The sequence below is a fragment of the Pseudopodoces humilis genome, chromosome 2 (genome assembly GCF_049639895.1).
Source record: "Pseudopodoces humilis isolate 2021_Gansu_Grassland_sample_001 chromosome 2, ASM4963989v1, whole genome shotgun sequence".
NCBI lineage: Eukaryota > Metazoa > Chordata > Aves > Passeriformes > Paridae > Pseudopodoces > Pseudopodoces humilis.
In genome coordinates this window covers 90347934-90366902 of record NC_142201.1, presented here as the reverse complement: position 1 = coordinate 90366902, position 18969 = coordinate 90347934, and the positions used below count along the sequence as shown (strand labels likewise).

Sequence of the window (18969 nt, the reverse complement as noted above, 5' to 3'; positions counted from 1 at the left end):
CTGATGAAGCTTGTCAAATATCTAGGGATAAGTAACAGAAATACTACAGTTACCATGAGTGAAATAGTAAGGTTACTGCAAATGAAACATGAACAAAAATACTAGTTTGTGTGAAACCACAAGAAGCAAAAAATAGGGGGGCTATTAAGCTGGTCTGTATTGAGCATCAAGGGTATGACTTCATCAATCAAACTGTAGACACTGAGGAAGATGCTGTTTATGTCAGGCCTGGACAGGGCCCCAGCACAGACAATTCCTCAGCAGGTTCCAACTCTGATAAACAGGAGGATGGCTGCAAGGTTGCAGCACATTGAATGTGCCATTGTTCTTCCCATTATCCCAAAAGGAAGGCAGGCTAGTAACCATGAGATGCTCAAAATTAGAATTCAGAGATGTTGTGTGCCAGCTGTGCCTAGGGTTTATGGAAGCTGAAGTGAACAAGACTGTGAAGCAAAATCTGCTCCCAGAGATTCTGCTGACTCTGAAAAAGTATAAAGAACCCATTCCAAAATCAGGTCATTGTCAGCCAGCAAGAGGATTCCAAATGCATGGAAGAAATTTTTCCTGGATGCAATATAGCTGATACCAAAATATCTGTACTCCACAATCTTTCAGACTGGGTACTAAACTACTTACTGAGGATGGACACAGAGACACAGACCCAAATTAAATTCAGACATATGATTAGCACTGCTACAGTTCAGACTAGTACCTCAACAATGTGGGTTGTCACATGCTCAGCAGAAAACTGAAGAACAAGAAAAATCCTGACAAGAACACTGGGAATCAGAGTCCCTACTGACTTTAACATAGAAAAAGCCAAGACAAAAAAAAGTAATATGTGATTCACAGACCCAGGAGCTGCTATTATGCATCTTTATAATCAGAGGTAAAGTAGCAAACAGTGAGTTTAGACCTGCTACTGTGGAAGACAGGTAAATACATCCAGTGAAGAAAAAAGGAGCAGCGTCTCATAACAGGACTGCAAATGAATTTGGAATGATGCACTCTGTTGTGGAAAGGCCTCAGACAAAGACAGCAGGATCACGAGGAGACAGTTGGAGTTACATGACCACAACAAACAGGCTTGCTGCTGCTTGCCAGCCATGCCATTGCTCTCTCAAAGGAGACATTAAGATGCAATAGAATCAGCATTGTTGAGTCAGCTAATCCAGAGTTTCACTGGATATTTTTGCTTTTTGTAGGTATTTTTTCAAAGTTTTGTGCTGCAGGGATGTCAAGCAGGGATCCCATTATATGGTGAAGCACATCAGTAACTGTCTTTTGTGACAATCAGCTGTGGTGCAGCACACGTGGAGACTAAGGTCATCCTGTAGCTGTCCCTCCAGGAGAAAATGATGGTAACCTCCTTGTTTCTGAGTGCTTGCTGGAGGGTGCACCCTTTTACTCACACTCCATAATTAAAGACAGTTTCTGCTCTCATAAAGCAGTGGCCAGCAATAAAACAAGGCTAACCTAGAGCTCTGGATCAAAACAGCCTGGGATGTTGATCTGTTTGAAAGCTGGCTCCTAGTTTGGTGGATGAATCTAATGCCTTAACAAACTGGCTGACTGCAGATGGGCATACACAGGCTGCTCAGTTCCCTTTTTTATCTCTTTCAGATGTCACTGCTAGGAATAGTGATTAAATCCCCATGAGACTACTCTCAATCAGTAAGAGCAGGTCTTGTTTCTCCAGAGGTGCGTACCAGAGTGGCTCAGTCACCTCATGGCACTGAGAGAGCACCTGTGTTAGCCAGGGATTTAGATATTTCTTGTGGTGGGATGAAGCTACATGAGACTGGTCAGCTTCACAGACAGGGTGGGACTGGACAGGTTGCAAATTCTCCTGTTGTGTGGGTCAGGTCCTTATACTGCTGACAGAGCATTTGCAGTCTAAACACGTAAAGGGTGGAAAAGGAAAGCATATGTTGTCTCCCAGGAGGATGTGAGACACAGAGAAATACCAGACTGGCTGTGAGATTCAGAGATTTAGAGAAATGGCTTTGCTGGTGTCAGTCAAGCCAGAAGCTGCAACTCTTAGAGAAACTCAAGGAGCCACCATGCAAAAAAGAAGGAGCCAATCTGGTGTGGACACTTCTCTGCGTGTGACAGTAGTATAACTTCCACATGACAGAAATTCCCCTGCCGAAGATGCTATTGTTTTGAACACAATTATCTTTCACAAGGTTCTTCCAATCCACCTAATCATCTTTATCTTAATGTGCTTTTCCTTTTACATTGTAACGTAAAATCCATTTCCTTTCAATTTATTTCAGATCTATCTGCATCCAGATTACTGTAACTTGGACGCATGGTAATTAAATGTGGTTTGTCTGACTAGACAGACAGTGAATGCTATTACAGCTTGTTTATGCTAGCAAGGAATGCAGGTTTCTCTGTGCCATCCCACCAGCATGGTTTTAACCCTACCCTAGAGAACCTGTGTGCTAGACCATGTGCAAGCTTCGCCATGCATTTGGTCCTTGGTTCATGGAGTGAAATTGGTGATTAATGCTCCTTGGGTTTCAGATTCTGAAATTTCAAAATATTTGTCTCAAAAGGATCTGCCTCAATAGTTCATCCTCTGTCAGCTCTCACCTGAATCTTTCTTTCTGGTGGGGGCGTTTATGAGGCTGCTGACAATATCTGCATGTTTAAAAAAGGATACAAGGGTTCTACCCTTTGGCTCTACAATGCAGCCTTGTGCTAGAACCCCTGTGTGACTGACATGATTTGACCCTGGCCTTGGCCCCATATAACACTGTATTCTGGGAACTTGTTAAATATGTACTCTGAATCTCATTTCATGTTGTACTTTCACCTTTTGGATTCTACTGAGAAGCAAATTGTGTGGTAGCAAGAGTTTTGGATGTCTTAAAATGATACAGAGGAGGTATTATGAGTGTCTGTAATTCAAGTGTGCACTGTAAATGCACCACTGAGAGGTGCTTTAAGAATGATTCAAGAAAAGGTCAAGTGAGGTAAATTCACCTTCACAGAGTAATCATCTTTATCTTAATGTGCACAATATTTTAATTAATCTTTATCTGGTTAAAATCTCAGATACTGCTACAAGGCAGAGTAGGAAAGTTTTGTGCTAATTTACTTTGCACATTGTTGGAAGATACTTCATGGGTCAAGAAAGCTGGGAGGTCTCCCTTAGAAATCTGTGGCACTGATGAACCTTGTGTGGGGAACACTGAACTGGGAGAGACAAGTGGGCTGCTCTACATTTTTAAAAGACACTTCCTTTGAAAGCAATGCTTTCTCTCATAGAGCCTGAACTAGAGAGTGTAGCCTTTGAGACAGGCATATGATTACATACCGCAAAGAGACTTTGGCATTTAGAGATAACTTCTGAATCTCTGGATCCTTTTTGTGTTCTGTGTCCCCCATCAAGAAAATGGCATAAGTGCCCCCAAATCACTTTTGAAGACTCCATTCCTAGCTGGTCAGGAAGACCTGGCTCATACTGGAGGTGGCCTCTAGCCACAAGATTTAAGCTGGTCTATACTGGGATTTTCTGAATGACTACATACGGAGTCTGAGCCCGGTTGTTTGTCTGAGATACCTTTGATCATCTAAAAAAGCCCCAGTGGGATGAGCTTAGAAGATGATTGTCCATTCCTCTCATAGTTCACGTAAACCACTATTTTCACTCCTCCTCTCTTTGTTATCATTTTAACTTCCCCTTAATTTTCCTTGTTTCTTCCTCATTTTTGAGGCTTGAATGTAAAGTATGTCAAAATTTACTAGGTTTTGTTGGCCACAATGGCTGAATCTGAACTCTTCAAGTCTCTCAGCAGTCCTTTCTTCTTTCAAGCACTTTGCTAGATCCTTATTTAAGGTCTCCAGAGCTTAGATCTTCTTGGGGCAATTTGAGTTGTGACCCTTTCTAATAGGACCAACCTGTTCAGAAGGCAGTCCTGTCAAAGTAAAGTCTGAAAAATATATCAGGACAAGGAGGCTGGGGCCAAATTCAAGGCAGGCCCCATCCTACATTTGACCATCCTATCATACTATGATTATCTTTAGGATCCTTCTTTAGATTGTTACTCTAGTGACAATCATAAGTAACTCCTTTGAGATCATGGAACTGCTGTAAGCTTACCTTTATGTGTTTGACATCAAACTTCAACCCTTTGACTGTCAGGAAAACCACATTTGTTATGCTTACTGCCCCAGAGAATAAGTCCTCCTCCCTCCCTCCCTATCTAAAAGTTCATATTTATCTTGTCACATTGGCCCACTGATGACTCACCTTACAGACAGCTTTTGTGTTCAGGTCCAAAGAGACCAAGGCTTGAAAGATGTTGGCATCTGTCAAAGATCTATTTCCTTCAGATCATGAAGATGTAGACTGAGCCAAACTGAAAAACCATCTATCCCAGCATCCCACTGCAAATGGGAGCCAAAGCAGATGCCTGGGGAATATTACAACAGCAGAGGTATATATGATATTTCCTCCTAAGGTCTGCTGCTCTTCAGCCATTTGTGGTTTGAGGACAGCCTGAGTTGGGAGGCAGTTCTACACATTTAAAAATCCTCAGCAGATTTCTATTTTGTGAGCTTCTGTCCTTGAACTTGTATAAATTTTTTGCTTTCACAACATCCTGAGGAAGGAGTTCCACAGCTTTACTGCACATGATGTGACAAGACACCTCCTTTTGTTTGTTTTGAGCCTGGCATCCAACAGTTTCATTTGACACCTCCTGGTATCAAATTATATTGGATGAGACAGGGAACAACTGATCCCTCTCCACCATCCCCTTGTTAACTGGGATATGATGTCTTTCTGTAAAATCACTGCTGGCTCAGTCCTTTTCACTTAGTCATTTGCTGTATGGAAGCTATTCCATGCTTTGTGTTACCATTGCTGCCATTCTCAGATGCTTTTGGACTTTTACTTTGTTCTTACTGAGACTGAACCAGAGCTGCACATGGAATTCAAGATACAGACTTACTTTGGTTTTATGCAATGGCATAATGATGCTCTCTGCCTTGCTCTCTACCTGTTCTGTTCTATTCTCTCAATGGTGATAATAATATCTTACATTTCATTTTCTTTTTCCATGACACAAAGACCCAAGCTGATGTTATCATGAAGCAATATATCATAGCTACAAGATCTTGCTTCTGTGCTTGGTTTAGGACTGATCAGTTATATGTGGAGTTAGATATGTTCTTCCCTGCATGCATCACCTTATCACTTTGTTTTGATTGAATTTCTTGTGCTATTTTATCAGTCTCACACAGTCCTTCTGCAATTTTTCATGGTCAGTCCTTGTCTTTATTATCTTGAATAACAAAAGTCCAATACAGCTTTGTGGCTCTGTCCTATAGGGATCATTTCTGGGATAGTCTTGAAGCCTGTCTTAAATCTTGAAATTGCTTAAATGGTCAGAAGACCAATGGTATTTGGAATATTGAGTCTAATATGTGGGAAAGAGTTGTCTTTGAATGCTGTGACTGCACACAGTGGAATTCTGCTTTCTCCTGCTCTGTTCTGCATTTCTCTTTCTTTCTTTCTTTCTTTCTTTCTTTCTTTCTTTCTTTCTTTCTTTCTTTCTTTCTTTCTTTCCTTCCTTTCTTTCTTTCTTTCTTTCTTTCTTCCTTTCTTTCTTTCTTTCTTTCTTTCCTTCCCTTCTTACTTTCTTTCTTTCTTTCTTTCTTTCTATCTTTCTTTCTTTCTTTCTTTCTTTCTTTCTTTCTTTCTTTCTTTCTTTCTTTCTTTCTTTCTTTTCTTTCTTTCTTTCTTTCTTTTCTTTCTTTCTTTCTTTCTTTCTTTCTTTCTTTCTTTCTTTCTTTCTTTCTTTCTTTCTTTCCTTCTTTTCTTTCTTTCTTTCTTTCTTTCTTTCTTTCTTTCTTTCTCTCTTTCTTTCTTTCTTTCTTTCTTCTTCTTTCTTTCTTTCTTTCTTTCTTTTTCTTTCTTTCTTTCTTTCTTTCTTTCTTCTTTCTTTCTTTCTTTCTTTCTTTCTTTCTTTCTTTCTTTCTTTCTTTCTTTCTTTCTTTCTTTCTTTCTTTCTTTCTTTCTTTCTTTCTTTCTTTCTTTCTTTCTTTCTTTCTTTCTTTCTTTCTTTCTTTCTTTCTTTCTTCTTTCTTCCTTCCTTTCTCTCTTTCTTTTCTTTCTTTCTTTCTTTCTTTCTTTCTTTCTTTCTTTCTTTCTTTCTTTCTTTCTTTCTTTCTTTCTTTCTTTCTTTCTTTCTTTCTTTCTTTCTTTCTTTCTTTCTTTCTTTCTTTCTTTCTTTCTTCTTCTTTCTTTCTTTCTTTCTTTCTTTCTTTCTTTCTTTCTTTCTTTCTTTCTCTTTCTTTTTCTTTCTTTCTTTCTTTCTTTCTTTCTTTCTTTCTTTCTTTCTTCTTTTCTTTTTTCTTTCCTCTCTTTCTTTCTCTCTTTTTCTTTCTTTTTTTTTCTTTTTTTCTTTCTTCCTTTTTCTTTCTTTCTTTCTTTCTTTCTTTCTTTCTTTCTTTCTTTCTTTCTTTTTTTTTTTCTTTCTTTCTTTCTTTCTTTCTTTCTTTCTTTCTTTCTTTCTTTCTTTCTTTCTTTCTTTCTTTCTTTCTTTCTTTGTCTTTCTTTCTTTCTTTCTTTCTTTCTTCTTTCTTTCTTTCTTTTTCTTTCTTTCTTTCTTTCTTTCTTTCTTTCTTTCTTTCTTTCTTTCTTTCTTTCTTTCTTTCTTTCTTTCTTTTCTTTCTTTCTTTCTTTTCTTTCTTTCTTTTCTTTCTTTCTTTCTTTCTTTCTTTCTTTTCTTTCTTTCTTTCTTTCTTTCTTTCTTTCTTTCTTTCTTTCTTTCTTTCTTTCTTTCTTTCTTTCTTTCTTTCTTTCTTTCTTTCTTTCTTTCTTTCTTTCTTTCTTTCTTTCTTTCTTTCTTTCTTTCTGTTTTTACCTTGCCTGTGAGCCCTTCCTGAGCTCTAGCCCTAGGGTTTGCAAATCATTCTGCCACATCTATGCACAGAATCGTTTTGAGCAAGGAAACAGAGAATTTTTCTGGAGGATAGTTCTATGACAAACCCCTTGTCTTTTGCTCCTTTAAAAAATGTTACTGTGCCAGTCCATCCCTCTGGCCATGACTAAAGTTGTGGTGATCTCTCCTGAGTAGTTTTGAATGTCTAGTTAACAACTCCTTCCAGTTTCTTTCCTGCCTGGTTCCTGTCTGTTCCTGGACTGAACTCACTTTTAACCCCCAAGCAAGCTGCTCCTTCTGACTTTGCCGGAGCATCTTCTCCCCATCCACCCATACCAGCAGCTCTACCCAGCCACACATATCCTTCTTCTTCCTCACACTTCCTACTGCCATCTTTTCCTGTGTTTACTGCCTGCCTTTTCAGATGACTTTTGTTCCTCGTTGTGCTCTGGTGTAGACCCCAGGCTCATATGTACACCCCACCACCTTCATGGGAAATCCTTCATGTTATGCCCATTTGCTGATTGATGAGGCCCCTCCACCTATGTGACCTGGCTTCTTCTGCCATTCATTCACTCCATTATGCTTTTGCTTTGATTTAAGCACTTCTAATGTCACCTTTTTTCATGCCTTCTTCCAAATCTCCTCTGAATTCTCCACAGATTTCTTCTCTGATCATCTTCTCGTTTTAGTGAGGAACAGCAGAACAACTGTTACCTGTTGCTTTCCAAGTGACTTTGTGCCCAGCCACTGTGAGAGCAATCATTGCATACATCAATGTGTGTGTACACTCATATCTAGAAAAGTTTGGGAGAAAAAAAAAAAAAAAAACAGCAAAAACAAGCTGGGGGTGGGGTGTGATAGTTGGGGGTCCTTTATTAATTTGCTAAAATGCCTTAAGCAAATAAATGGGTTTGAGAAGTGAGACACCTGCCCTGAGCTGGAGCACCAAGCAGCTCCCTGTGAGAGCAAGGATTGGCTACACTGTAGGGCAGGGGCTGGTGGGGTGGCAGAGGAGCAGAACAACCTCTGCACAGTTGTGCCACTTTCAGAGACCTTGAGTGGCAGGGTGGCTGTGGGAAGGCCAGAAGGAGCAACTGGAGGGAGGGGCACAGGAGCTGCTGCGAGAGCTGGGCTGTGAGGACTTGGTGGAGAGTGGTGGTGGGCAGAGGAGCTTGCTCTGAAAGGACAGAGGAGGTGACATCAAAGAGCATAGCCGTAAGCTGAGAAAATCAGCAACTTTGTGCCTGCACTTGTGTCTGAAAGTGGACAGGGTCTGAGCTCTCTTTCATTTTGAGGCTGAGTTATTCCAGCCCAGTGACTCAATTTATTTCTGTCTCTGCTCCTGACATTTCTCTTTCAGGTGGCTGCTGCATGGTTTTGGGTGGGGCTGTGGGCTGGGGCGACTCATGTTTTCAAGCTCTTATCGGCATCAGTATGATGTTCTGCTTTTCTTTTCTGTCATACGGCATCCCGCTCCCCTCCCCTTCCTCCCCTCCCTCTGCCGGCTCCCAGAGGAGGCGACAGACGGTCCTGTAATTTGGTTCCATTCGCTCGACTGGAGCAACACCTGCCCCCCTCTCTGGGGACAGGAGGGTCTCATCCCAAACCGTGCAAGGAGCCAAAGATGAATCTGAAGCTCACATGCAAATAGAGCCCAGGATAAAACAACACGGCCATTCTGGGCAGGAAAGGCAAAATCCGTCACCAGGGGAAGAGGCAGGGAAAACGAAATCGGCTCTGAAGAAATAAATAAGAAGCGCCAGGAGATTGCCTTTTCCTTTTGGGTTGGCTGCTATTGTGGTTATTGATCTGTCCCACCCTGGAGAATAAACTGAGAGTACAGAAAAATAATGGCTGATATTAGAACACATTTATTCACCCTAAAAGAACTGGGTTAATTGGGTTACATGATGGCTAGATGGATAGATATGTGAAGAGATAGATAGAATGTCTCTGCTATTTCTTCACAGCTATATAATAGAAAAAAAACATTTCTTTGTTGAGTTTCATATACAACATCCTCTTCAGCACCCCACCCCCATGTCTCTCTCAAATACACACATACTCCCTTTACTAGAAATACAGCAAAGATATCAAATCACATCCAAGACCCTCAGAATTTATCTGCTGTAGGTATCAGTGGTCATATCCTACCTGACTCACACATTTTTTACACAAACAATATGACATGACTTTGTGGCTGGGGAGTAATGTGATCCTGAATGCACAGTACCATGCACTTTGCTGGACAGTGATGGTTAATGCTAGAAATTCTTCCTTTTGTTTGTGAATATGTAATAGAAGCATAAATTCAAGTGTGTATTTTGGAATATTTTATGCTCTAGATCTTTGAATCTCTTAGGAAACTGTATGATACTCAAATACAGTTCCCCCTTAGCTGTACAGTCCTGTCAAAACCATTATGTTTATTTGGAGGAGTTACTTTTGGCTTGCTGTCTGTCCTCGTTTGCTGTATCAGGGTCAGGATCTGTTTCCAGGGTTCAGATGAATGCATTAGCTGCCCTGCTTCCTAATGATACCATTTGAGTGTGTATTGCACCATGTCCCTGTGAGTCCATATAGGCCTGAAAATGTGTCTTAATAGGTGTTATAACCCAATGTTAGCATGCATTGGATGTCCCTTGTACTGGGATATTCTAGGTTTATCCATTAGAACTACTTGATCTCTGTGAATGCTGGAGGTTGCCATTCAATGTTTTATATGTTTTATATAATGTTTTAAATGTTTTATATATTGTATTGAGTTCAGGCATAAAGTCCCTCTTTTAGAGTCAGCTAAAGGTCCAGTGCTCTGCCTTCTCTGAGTGCACTTTCTTTCGTGGTTTGTGGGATGAGCTCCTCTTCAGCTGTGAAAGAAAGGTATCTGAATGTAGCTAAAATACCAGGAAATATTAACTGTGTCTCTTCCTTGCCAATTGTTGTAATGGCTGAGTGTGATATAAACTTCCATTCAGCAATTCCAACCCCGTCCCTTCTATAGTATTGTCATTCAAGGTCATTCATTCCTTTATTGCTGAGGGAGCATAGACACAGACAAACTTTGATCATATAATTAGACTTTATTGCTATCTAACCCAGACTTGCAATGAGATGGAGTTAAATTTGTTTACCCATTCTTCATAAATCCAGACTTCTGAGCACTTAGCTATGCAGCCTTTTTTTTTTTTTTTTTTTGCATAGGCCTTGTAGCTTGTGCATACTACTCAGCTCCTTAAGAATTAAAAAAAAGGTATGGAATGTGGGAGCAAAACCTACATTCTATTTTCAACACTCATCAACTGCTAGATGAGAATGAGTTTCCTTCTTAGTGCCAGCAGGAGAAATAGAAGTAGTTGGGGTGATGTTATGGTGGGGACAGGATTTAAACAGGGTAGTGAGTGTATGGAAGTGAGACAGGACTTGTAGGAAGAAGCAATTTCTTCCATCAGATAAAACTTGGGAAGAAAAGGACATCTCTTCAGGTCAAGTGCCCTGACCTCTTTGCTGGTTAAACTTGAGATCTGACCCTTTGGATACCACCAAAAGCAAAGCCCTTGTTGCTCTGTGTCTGAGTGCAGACAGGCTCTCTTGTCTCAGGGGTGGTAAAAATGGAATAGCCCACAAGATTTTCTGACTTTCTGAGCCTGTTCCCACATACCTCCACACTGTGTTGTTGTTTGCTCACAACACAGGAGTCTTTCTGGCTTATCACTTGGGCACAGGATCACATGGCTGGGAACCTGAGACTTGAGCACTGTCTCAACCTGTGCCTCTGACACTTGTGTGAGACCCCCCAGAAGGGGAAGTGAGGCCAGGGGGAATGTGGGGTTCACCCCTACAACTGCCAGTGACTGCAGCCATTGTACTTTACAGTCAGATGCTGCAGAGCACTCTCTTCCCCTAAGACATGCATTCCCAATGGTCAAGAGGGAAATAATATGTTTATCTTTTTATTAACAAAGTCCTCCCAAATGCTGGTAGCATGAAGGCTTTTTGGATGGCAGGATTTATAATATCACTCAGGCAACTACATCAAACTCAACACAGTGCCCTGATATTGAACCTAAGAAACAAACCTGTCCTAAAGGAAGCCAGCTCCAAAGTTGGTGGACTTATTTCAGCCCTGAAATGCAGGATTTGAAACCTGTGCATTGAACTACCAAACCAGTGTGTGCTCCCTTGGGACATGGCAAGCGTATAGTTGCAGGAAATGGAATTAACAGTCTCTCTGACAGGTTTTCTGCACTGAGCTTTTCAGCTGGTCAAGACCACACTTAATTAAATCGCTGTGCAAAGTGTCAGCCATAAAAATAGGGTGGAGGGGAGGGTTTTATCTCTCCAGCAAGTAAGAATGGATGACGAAGCCACCAGAGTCAATGGCAGTATTCAAATTATAGGTAAAATTAACCCCTTGTGGTAAACGAGAAAAGGGTTTAATAAATGAGATAGTCTCACATTACTCAGGTAATAACCTGTCTGCCATGGAGTCTTTATCTGTTCCATGTTTCAAATGACAAGATTTGGCAATGAAGCCTTGAGGTTTTCTAAAGTAGGGAAAGAGCACAAGATTTTTCCTTGGTTTCAGTAGAATAAGACCTGTCCAGAGAGCGATCAAAGCTGAATTTAAACAAGAGAAGGAAACCCCAATGCACTCAGGCAGGACACAACACATGCATTTGGGTGGCAAAGCCAGACATTTCAAAGAGTGAGGTAGCAAAACAGGTGCTTGCAAGCATCAGATTGGCCTGTACAGCTTGAACTTTGGAACATGTGACCAGATGCCAGTCACGATGATACTGGGTGAAAGTGACAGCAAGGGTCCTGTGTCTCCTTTGCATTTGGGAAGGGCAGCCAGCTGAGAGTGGCTGGAGCAGGGGAGCTGTGGTGGAGAGACTGCAGTCCGAACCTCCCTAGGAAGAGGCAGGTAACCTGTTGAAGCTTCCCAGGCAAGACTTGAGAAGCCTTTGCAATCCTTATTCATAAGGACATCTCATGTCTGTCTCACAGAAGGACCAACAGGGAAAAATAATTAGGAAAAAACAGCTTTTATTTGATACTTTTATTTATATGCAAAACAGCTCACCATTCATGAGAGATATGAAAAACGCATCAGATAGAAACCAGATTTATCTATTTTCACTACAAAATATTGCATTATATAAAGCAACATAGACACACAAAAAAACCCTGAAAAAGACTAAAATCTTTGGATAGCAGATGTGGGGTTTTTTTTCTTTTTATCTTTTGTCCCTAAAATGCGCTTCTTGTTTTAAGAGATTCACAGCAAAGAACATGAAACATTTTCAGGTTATAGAATTTTTTTGGTTGTCACAAAGGAAAGCAGTCCTGGATTTACTTTTCTTTCTTTTTTTTTTTCTTTTTTTTTTTAGGAAAAAATGTCCTTTCCTAAAAATATACCACACACATACACACCCACGCTCACTCCCACACACATGCATGTATACGCACACACACATATACACCCACAAAGAAACTACTTCCCTTATAAACGATTTGCAAAGTACTTTTCAGACGCAACTATAGATCAGAATAACAACAAGTTTTTTAAAAAAAAACCTCTCCTAGTTAAGTGCTAGTGGTTGTTGATCCCACACAAGGAAAGAAAGAAAAAAGGTCAAGAACAAATGCCTTGACATATATAAAATATACTTATAAACAGGGAGGGAGGGGAGGTTTGTGGTACACAAGTGCAATAGAATTGGAAGGAAAAAATAAATTAAAAAGAAAAGAAAATGAACACTGTATTGATCCCAACAAACACTCATAAAGTCAAACATAATATTCCACAGGAGAAAGTGTAAACACCCGACTATAGAAACCAATTGGCACGAAGTATCCAAAGTAAAATTGCCACCACTCTGAAAAATAAATAAATCTTGAAAAAAATAAATTGTCAACTCCTTCTACCATAAATAAAAAATAGTTATTTTTAACTGCACCCATGGGTCACACGTTTAAGGTCACAAGTAGATGTTTTTGGATATATATAAAGGGGCACTTGACAGCCTGAAGAGACAATCCGGTTTTATACTTCTCTTCGAAAAGCGGGCTCTCGACCGGGGGGAGCACAAGCAGCAGGGACCCCCCCCCCCGCCCCGCCGCCCGCCCCGGGGAAGGCGCTGCCCGCCGCGGCCGGACCCGGGGTGGCGGGACTGGGGGTCCCGGGGCTCCGGGCGTCCGTCGGGCGCTACACGTCCAGCACGTGGTTGAGATAGGAGATGTAGCAGATGGCGAGGCGCAGGATCTCGATCTTGGAGAGCTTCTTGTCGGGGGGCAGGGTGGGCAGCAGCTTGCGCAGCTCGGCGAAGGCCAGGTTGAAGGCCTCCACGCGGATCCGCTCACGCGTGGCGTGGGCCGAGCGGTACTTGGCGGTGGCGCGGCGCCGCCGGCGCTTCTCCTCCCGGCTCAGCGGCGGCGGGTGCAGCCCTGGCCGGCCCCCGCCGCGGCCCTCCCCGCCGCCGCCGCCGCCCCGGCCCTCGCCGCCGCCTCCCTCGGCGGGCTCCGGGTCGGAGACGCAGCAGCTGAGCGCCTGAGCGTCCGCGCCGCCCAGGGACTCCGGGTCGGAGGGCGCCGAGGAGGGGTGGTCGGAGTCGGCAGCTTGGTCCGGGCTAAGCATCATCTTGGAGGGGGCGGAGGAGCCTTCCCGAGACAGAGAAGAGGAGAGAACGGGTCAGGGCCCCGGCCCCGGGATACAGGGGCAAGGCGGGGAGCAGGGACACGGGCAGGGACTTGAGGGACATACCGGTCCCCGCGCCCTGCCCCCGGCGCCGGTACCGCCCGACCGGGGAGGGGGGAGAGCCGGGTGGACGAGTCGCGGCTCCTTCAGGGCGTACTAATGAGAGCAATATCAGGGATAAACGATACCCCGTCATTTAACCATCCCTTTTCTAGCGTTTGACGGCAGCTCCAGCGGTATACACTTCCTGCCGTTATTCCCTGCTCTTCCTTGGGTATTGAAACAGGCCCAGAGAGCAATAGAAGAATTTAATTTTTTTTTTTTCCAAGCAAGCTAATATTCAGTGTTTCAATATCGTGGTGGTTCCCCTTCACCCCCAGCCCCCGCCCTGGCCCCCAATTTTAATATTGTCCTTTCTGACCTGCCGGTTTCTGCTTAACCGTTTGTCTTTCAGCAACGCTCTATGGGATCCAGGCTACAGACATGATACTTTTAAATACACAGCTCAAGGCTCCACAAATATAACAAGGCCGGTGGGGAGATTTATTTCCCCAATCCCTATGGGATCCGATTCAATCCTATGTATCTGCTAGGCTCTCCCCTCCGCTTTTTTCTCTGTGCTCCTTCTTTTCTTCTTTTTCTTTCTTTCCTTTCCTGCTACTAATCGTGCAGATAGCAATTTGCTAGCGATCAAATGGGAATGTTAGGAGAGTTTCCGTTTCCTAAGCGTGGGATTCAAAAAGAAGCAAAACCCCAAAGCAGAGGCCGAACTTTTCCATCCCTTTAAATTTTCCCTCCTCTCCCCTCCATGCGCGAAAAGAGGGGGAGGCTAAATAAATAAATAAATAAATGCGGACGTGCCTTTCAAAAGAAAATTGAATCGTATCTTCTTGCGGCCTCACAGAGCACCATCTGTCATGTAGACAGCAATACAAATCCGAGCGCGTCCGTGGACATGCCGGCATGTAATAAAACAATACATCAGGCAACTAGTGAATAACCTTGGACACAAATGTGTGCGTGCGTGCGTGTGTGTGCGTGTGTGTGTGTGTGTGTGTGTGTGTGTGTGTGTGTGCAGCTGGGGTGTCGAGCGTGGTGGGGAGCGAGCCCGACAGAGGAGGGAGCATCGCATCCTTCTTTCCCCCGAATTAAGATTGCAAAGTATTTCCACATAAAGTTTCCAGGGAAAGTCCCGGTAGGGCCTCAGACCCAGCTGGGAAAAATAAACTATTATTATTGTTGTTGTTAACAATAATAATAACAACAACCACACGGGCAGGAGGAATTCTTCCCAGGCAGGGCTTCCCCATGGGGGAGAGACTCAGGGCACGCGTGGCAGGGCAGAGGGGCCCCGCCGGGGGCCGAGGCTCAGCGCTCCCCGGGGTGCGCAGGGAGCCAGGACCGGGGAGTGGGAGAGAAGAGCGCTTCCTTCCCTGGGAAAGGGCCGTCTCTTGCCAGGACCGTCGGAAACGCTTCCTCTTCGATTTTTAAATAAGGAGCGTTAATCAGGCCCACAAGGCACGGGTAGGGAAAAAACCCCTTAGCGCGCAAGTCAGGTATCAGTGATCTCGTGGGGCAAAAAGATAAAGAGGAAAGGTTTAAAATAACCTTTCAACTAGCATCCAAGCGAGGGGGCTTATGCAAAAAAGCACGCTAGAGAGGCAGGATTTGCCGGGCGGTTGTACGAAAACGGGCAATTAAAGCGGTGGCTCCTGAAGAAAGTTGTTTAGAGGTTTCTCTACGGTGTATGTTGAATTTTTTCCTTTGATTTGGTTTTATCTGTACTGTGGGGTTTGGAGAGCTGATCCGGAAAGAGACTTTTTCCCTCACCCTCTATATTTTATTTTATTTTTAATTATTATTATTATTACAGTAAGCCCATGCCCTGTGCTACCTGCAAAAGGGAAAGATATTGTTAAGGCTGCTTACCTCGGTGGAGTCGTTTGGATAGCCTCTCTCTCCAGGTCCCCTCGCCCCCTCGGCGATTCCTTTACAGTTCAAATGACCCTCCGGGAGGGAGCATGGAAAAATTAAAAAATCAAAATCAAATAAAATTAATTACGAGCGAAAAAGTGTCCTGCTCGAATTGGGAAAGGCAGATCTCATCCCTCGCCGCGGCCTCCAGCGCTCCAGAGATGGGAGATGTTATACTGTCGTGTTTGTTTGCGGAGTATAAATAACAACTTAAGTTACTTACGATGCATCAGGGGAGAAAAAGCGTTTCCCCATCAAAGTCCTCCTCCACCCGTTCGTCCGGGGCAGCTGCTGCAGCGCACCGGCGGCTTCGGCCGGTCGGTTTTAGAGGAGGAAAGTGCCCTCTCTCCCGCTTTTCTTCCTCCTCTTCCCCGACCGCGATAAATAACAAAAGGGATGCGGCGACAGCACCGGCACCGTCCGGGATTATTCCCTCTCTCCCGCCCTCTCAGCCTCTCCTTCCCTGCGGCAGCCCCGTCGCTCCCGGGCCGGGCCGGTCGCGGGGCCCGGGGCGCGGAGCCCGGAGCCCGGGGCGCGGAGCCCGGAGCGGCGCTGCCGGCTTTGTTCCGCTGCGGCCCGGCGCACAGGCACGCCGCGGGTCGGGGTAACAATGCGTCGCTCCCTCCTTTCTTCTCTATTCTTTTTTTTTTTTTTCTTTTTTTTTGGAGGGGGGGAGGTTGGGGGGTTTGTAACGTGAGGTTTTGTTAATTCACCGGTCCGGCGGAGAGGGGCAGGAGCGGGGGAGAAGCCGTCGGAAAATGAATGTTTGATTTAGTTCTTCTTCTGGTTCTTCAAGAACTGGCGAGGGGAGAAAAAAAAGGGATAAACGAAACCCCCATCCGTCCCTGAGCTTCCTAACTCCTCCTGCATCTTTCGAGTGAAAAATAAAGGAAAATATGCGAACGCTGAAAAAGAAAAACAAAACGAAATAAACGAAAATCTCGGCGCGGGTTCGGAGCGGCTGCGAGAGATAACGGCGGTGCAGGACAAGGTACGCTCACATGCACAAAAAGAAAGTGCAGTTCCTCCTCCCACCCCTCCCGGAGTGGCAAAGAAGCCAAGGAGGGGTGCAGAAGGTGGCAGGGGCGAGACAGACAGACGGAGCTGAGATGCGTGTGGATCCACTTCTGGTACCAAAGGGTTTCGCCTAGAGATGGTTGGAAGAGATAAAGGCTCGGAGAAAAGGGGGCGGCATTTTTTCCCTCTTAAATTGGTATTTAATGGGAAAGCCTATTGGACAGAAACCTGGACACGAGTCACTTAATTGGACTTGACATCTGTCACAGTGTGGGAGTTTTCACAGCCCAAATATTTTCAGCAGATCAGATTCTCGCTGAATCTGTGCCACAAATTATAACAGTCGAGAGCAGCCCATGATATAAACCCTAGCCTCTGGATATACAGTCTCTAGCCATGCTCACTCCCGCTGCCGTCGTCTCCCCCCGCCCAAATATTGGATACCCACTGATCTAGAAAAACACCGCTGGCATTTCGCATGTAAGCTAATAAATAAGCTTTAAACATCAATTTGCATCATGTACACCAAGCTTGTGGAGAATCATCAGACTGGTTTCTTAGTTCATTTATTTTGGCGGTCCCCCTGCCCTGTCTCCCACCCACCCCCAGTCCCAGTGCGTGGCAGGCATGAACCTGTCAGAGCCAGGAGGACAGAAAGTCTCCCCCACTCCTTCTGCCTCCTGCCCTCCCTGCTCCAGTGCACAGACAATGAGGCAAGGGAGTCAGCCATGAGTCTGTGGCTTTTCTGCTCTCAAGAGACTGGATGGAGGCAGGCCCCTCCGTGCCTGAGTCAGGGGATGCCTGTGACCAAAGGGACTCCTCTCACTGTCACCCTGCTCCAGCCCCTGACAGATGGCAATACCTTCTCTGCCCTGATCCCCATTACCATCCCTGCAGATCCCTTTCAAATGGGTGGCATAGCCCCTTTTCTGGGTGTAATTGTCTTCTTCCATGGGGACTTTTCAGTGCCAGGAGCCTGTACTGGTCAGAGGCTCCCTTTGGAGCCCCCAGAAAGGGACAGCGGGAGGGGTGGGTGAGACAGAGCAGAACTGATTCTGCTGCTCACCAGCCGCTCAGTGGGTGGTTCTGGGTCCCATCAGCAGGAAGGGGGAGAGGTGGCAGGAAGATACTTGCAGAGATCCCTGAGGGTCATCCATATGTAACAGGCTGGAAGATCTCTGAAAGGGGAGAGATTCTGCACTTGATATGATTTACAGGACCTTAACAAGAATGAGTACATGCCTGAATAATTTTGGGTTTTGTGTATTTTTTTTATTTTTAATGATTTATACTGTACCAAAGAATAGAACACCCCTGCAGGACACCTGGCCCACTAGGGAAAGAAATACCTGAAAGTTGATCCTAATGAGCACTTCTCCCAGAGAAATTTGGGGATTTATCTCTCTTCCCCTCCTACCCATAACAAGTCTTCAAGGCAGTAAGAGGCCATCACTTGCTCTGACCCCACATAGTGGCATTGGTTGCATGGATATCCAACATGATCCCAGCAGGGCTTCTGGAGATGCTTAGCTAAGGTATCCTTGTCTGCACTGGCACGTGCCAGGAAGATTCAGATGCAAGTCACTGAGGCTGTGGCACATCCCCATTCAGCTCACCTTACTGGTAATCTTCACAGGCACTCTTTGGAGATCAGGATCTGAGCAGTTCAAGGTCACTGTGCTCCACGTTCCAAGACCTAAAATCCCATTCCGTCAAGTGACCACCAGCCCAGACTTCAATGAGAGAGCTGTGGAGGAGACCTTCTCCAACTCTTTTTTGACTGTGGCTCAGTGCTGGGGGCTTTGGCTTGCAGTGCTCCCCAAGGTGTTAGTGTGAGGCCTCAGCCCACAGAAGCTGCAGGTGATGGAATAAGTAGCTGGCTAAGGCTGCCACAGATAACAGCCAGGAAGCTGCTAATTCATGCAAGCCACCCTGCTCTCTGCTACAGATGCTGTCATCATATGGCTTGCTTTTTAGTTTTAATTTTCAGGAAAAGACCAAACAGTTGCTTCACAGTGCTGTTCAGTTATGATGGACATTTTTGACATCTCATAAAGCACCAGTAACTGCCCCTGAGACTCGATTACCCTACTGCTCCACTACCAGATGTGTTAAATCTAGAGGATCCCATCTACCCTGAGCACACCAGGCCTGGGGTGTCTATCCAAATCTCTCTGCTGGTATACTGCAAATCTTCTCACATCAACTGCAAGACATAGGTGTGGTCTCTGTACCTTTAGCCTTAAAAAGCCAATCAGAAATGATGGAGTTGACAGCCTGGCTCTTCTCTGACCAAATGAAGCTGCAAAGCCCAGAAGCAGGGCCAAATTCTCCCAGCAGAGATCTCTCCTGTCTCTCATCACTCACACCTAGAGC

The 18969-nt window shown here is 44.5% G+C and overlaps 1 protein-coding gene across 1 annotated transcript; it reads right to left on the bottom strand.

Annotated features, from left to right (window-relative positions):
- Positions 1-13113: 13113 nt before the first annotated feature.
- Positions 13114-15903, bottom strand: NHLH2 (nescient helix-loop-helix 2). Its single transcript, XM_005523892.2, has 2 exons — positions 15532-15903; positions 13114-13565 (listed from the first exon to the last, which is right to left on the bottom strand). The coding sequence occupies exon 2, from the start codon at positions 13543-13545 to the stop codon at positions 13114-13116; it is 432 nt and encodes a 143-aa protein (XP_005523949.1). The 5' UTR covers positions 13546-13565; positions 15532-15903.
- Between the last annotated feature and the right edge of the window lie 3066 nt (positions 15904-18969).

Coding starts and splice junctions, on each gene's coding strand:
- NHLH2 (XM_005523892.2), bottom strand. CDS start 13,545: ATGATGCTTAGCCCGGACCAAGCTGCCGACTCCGACCACCCCTCCTCG.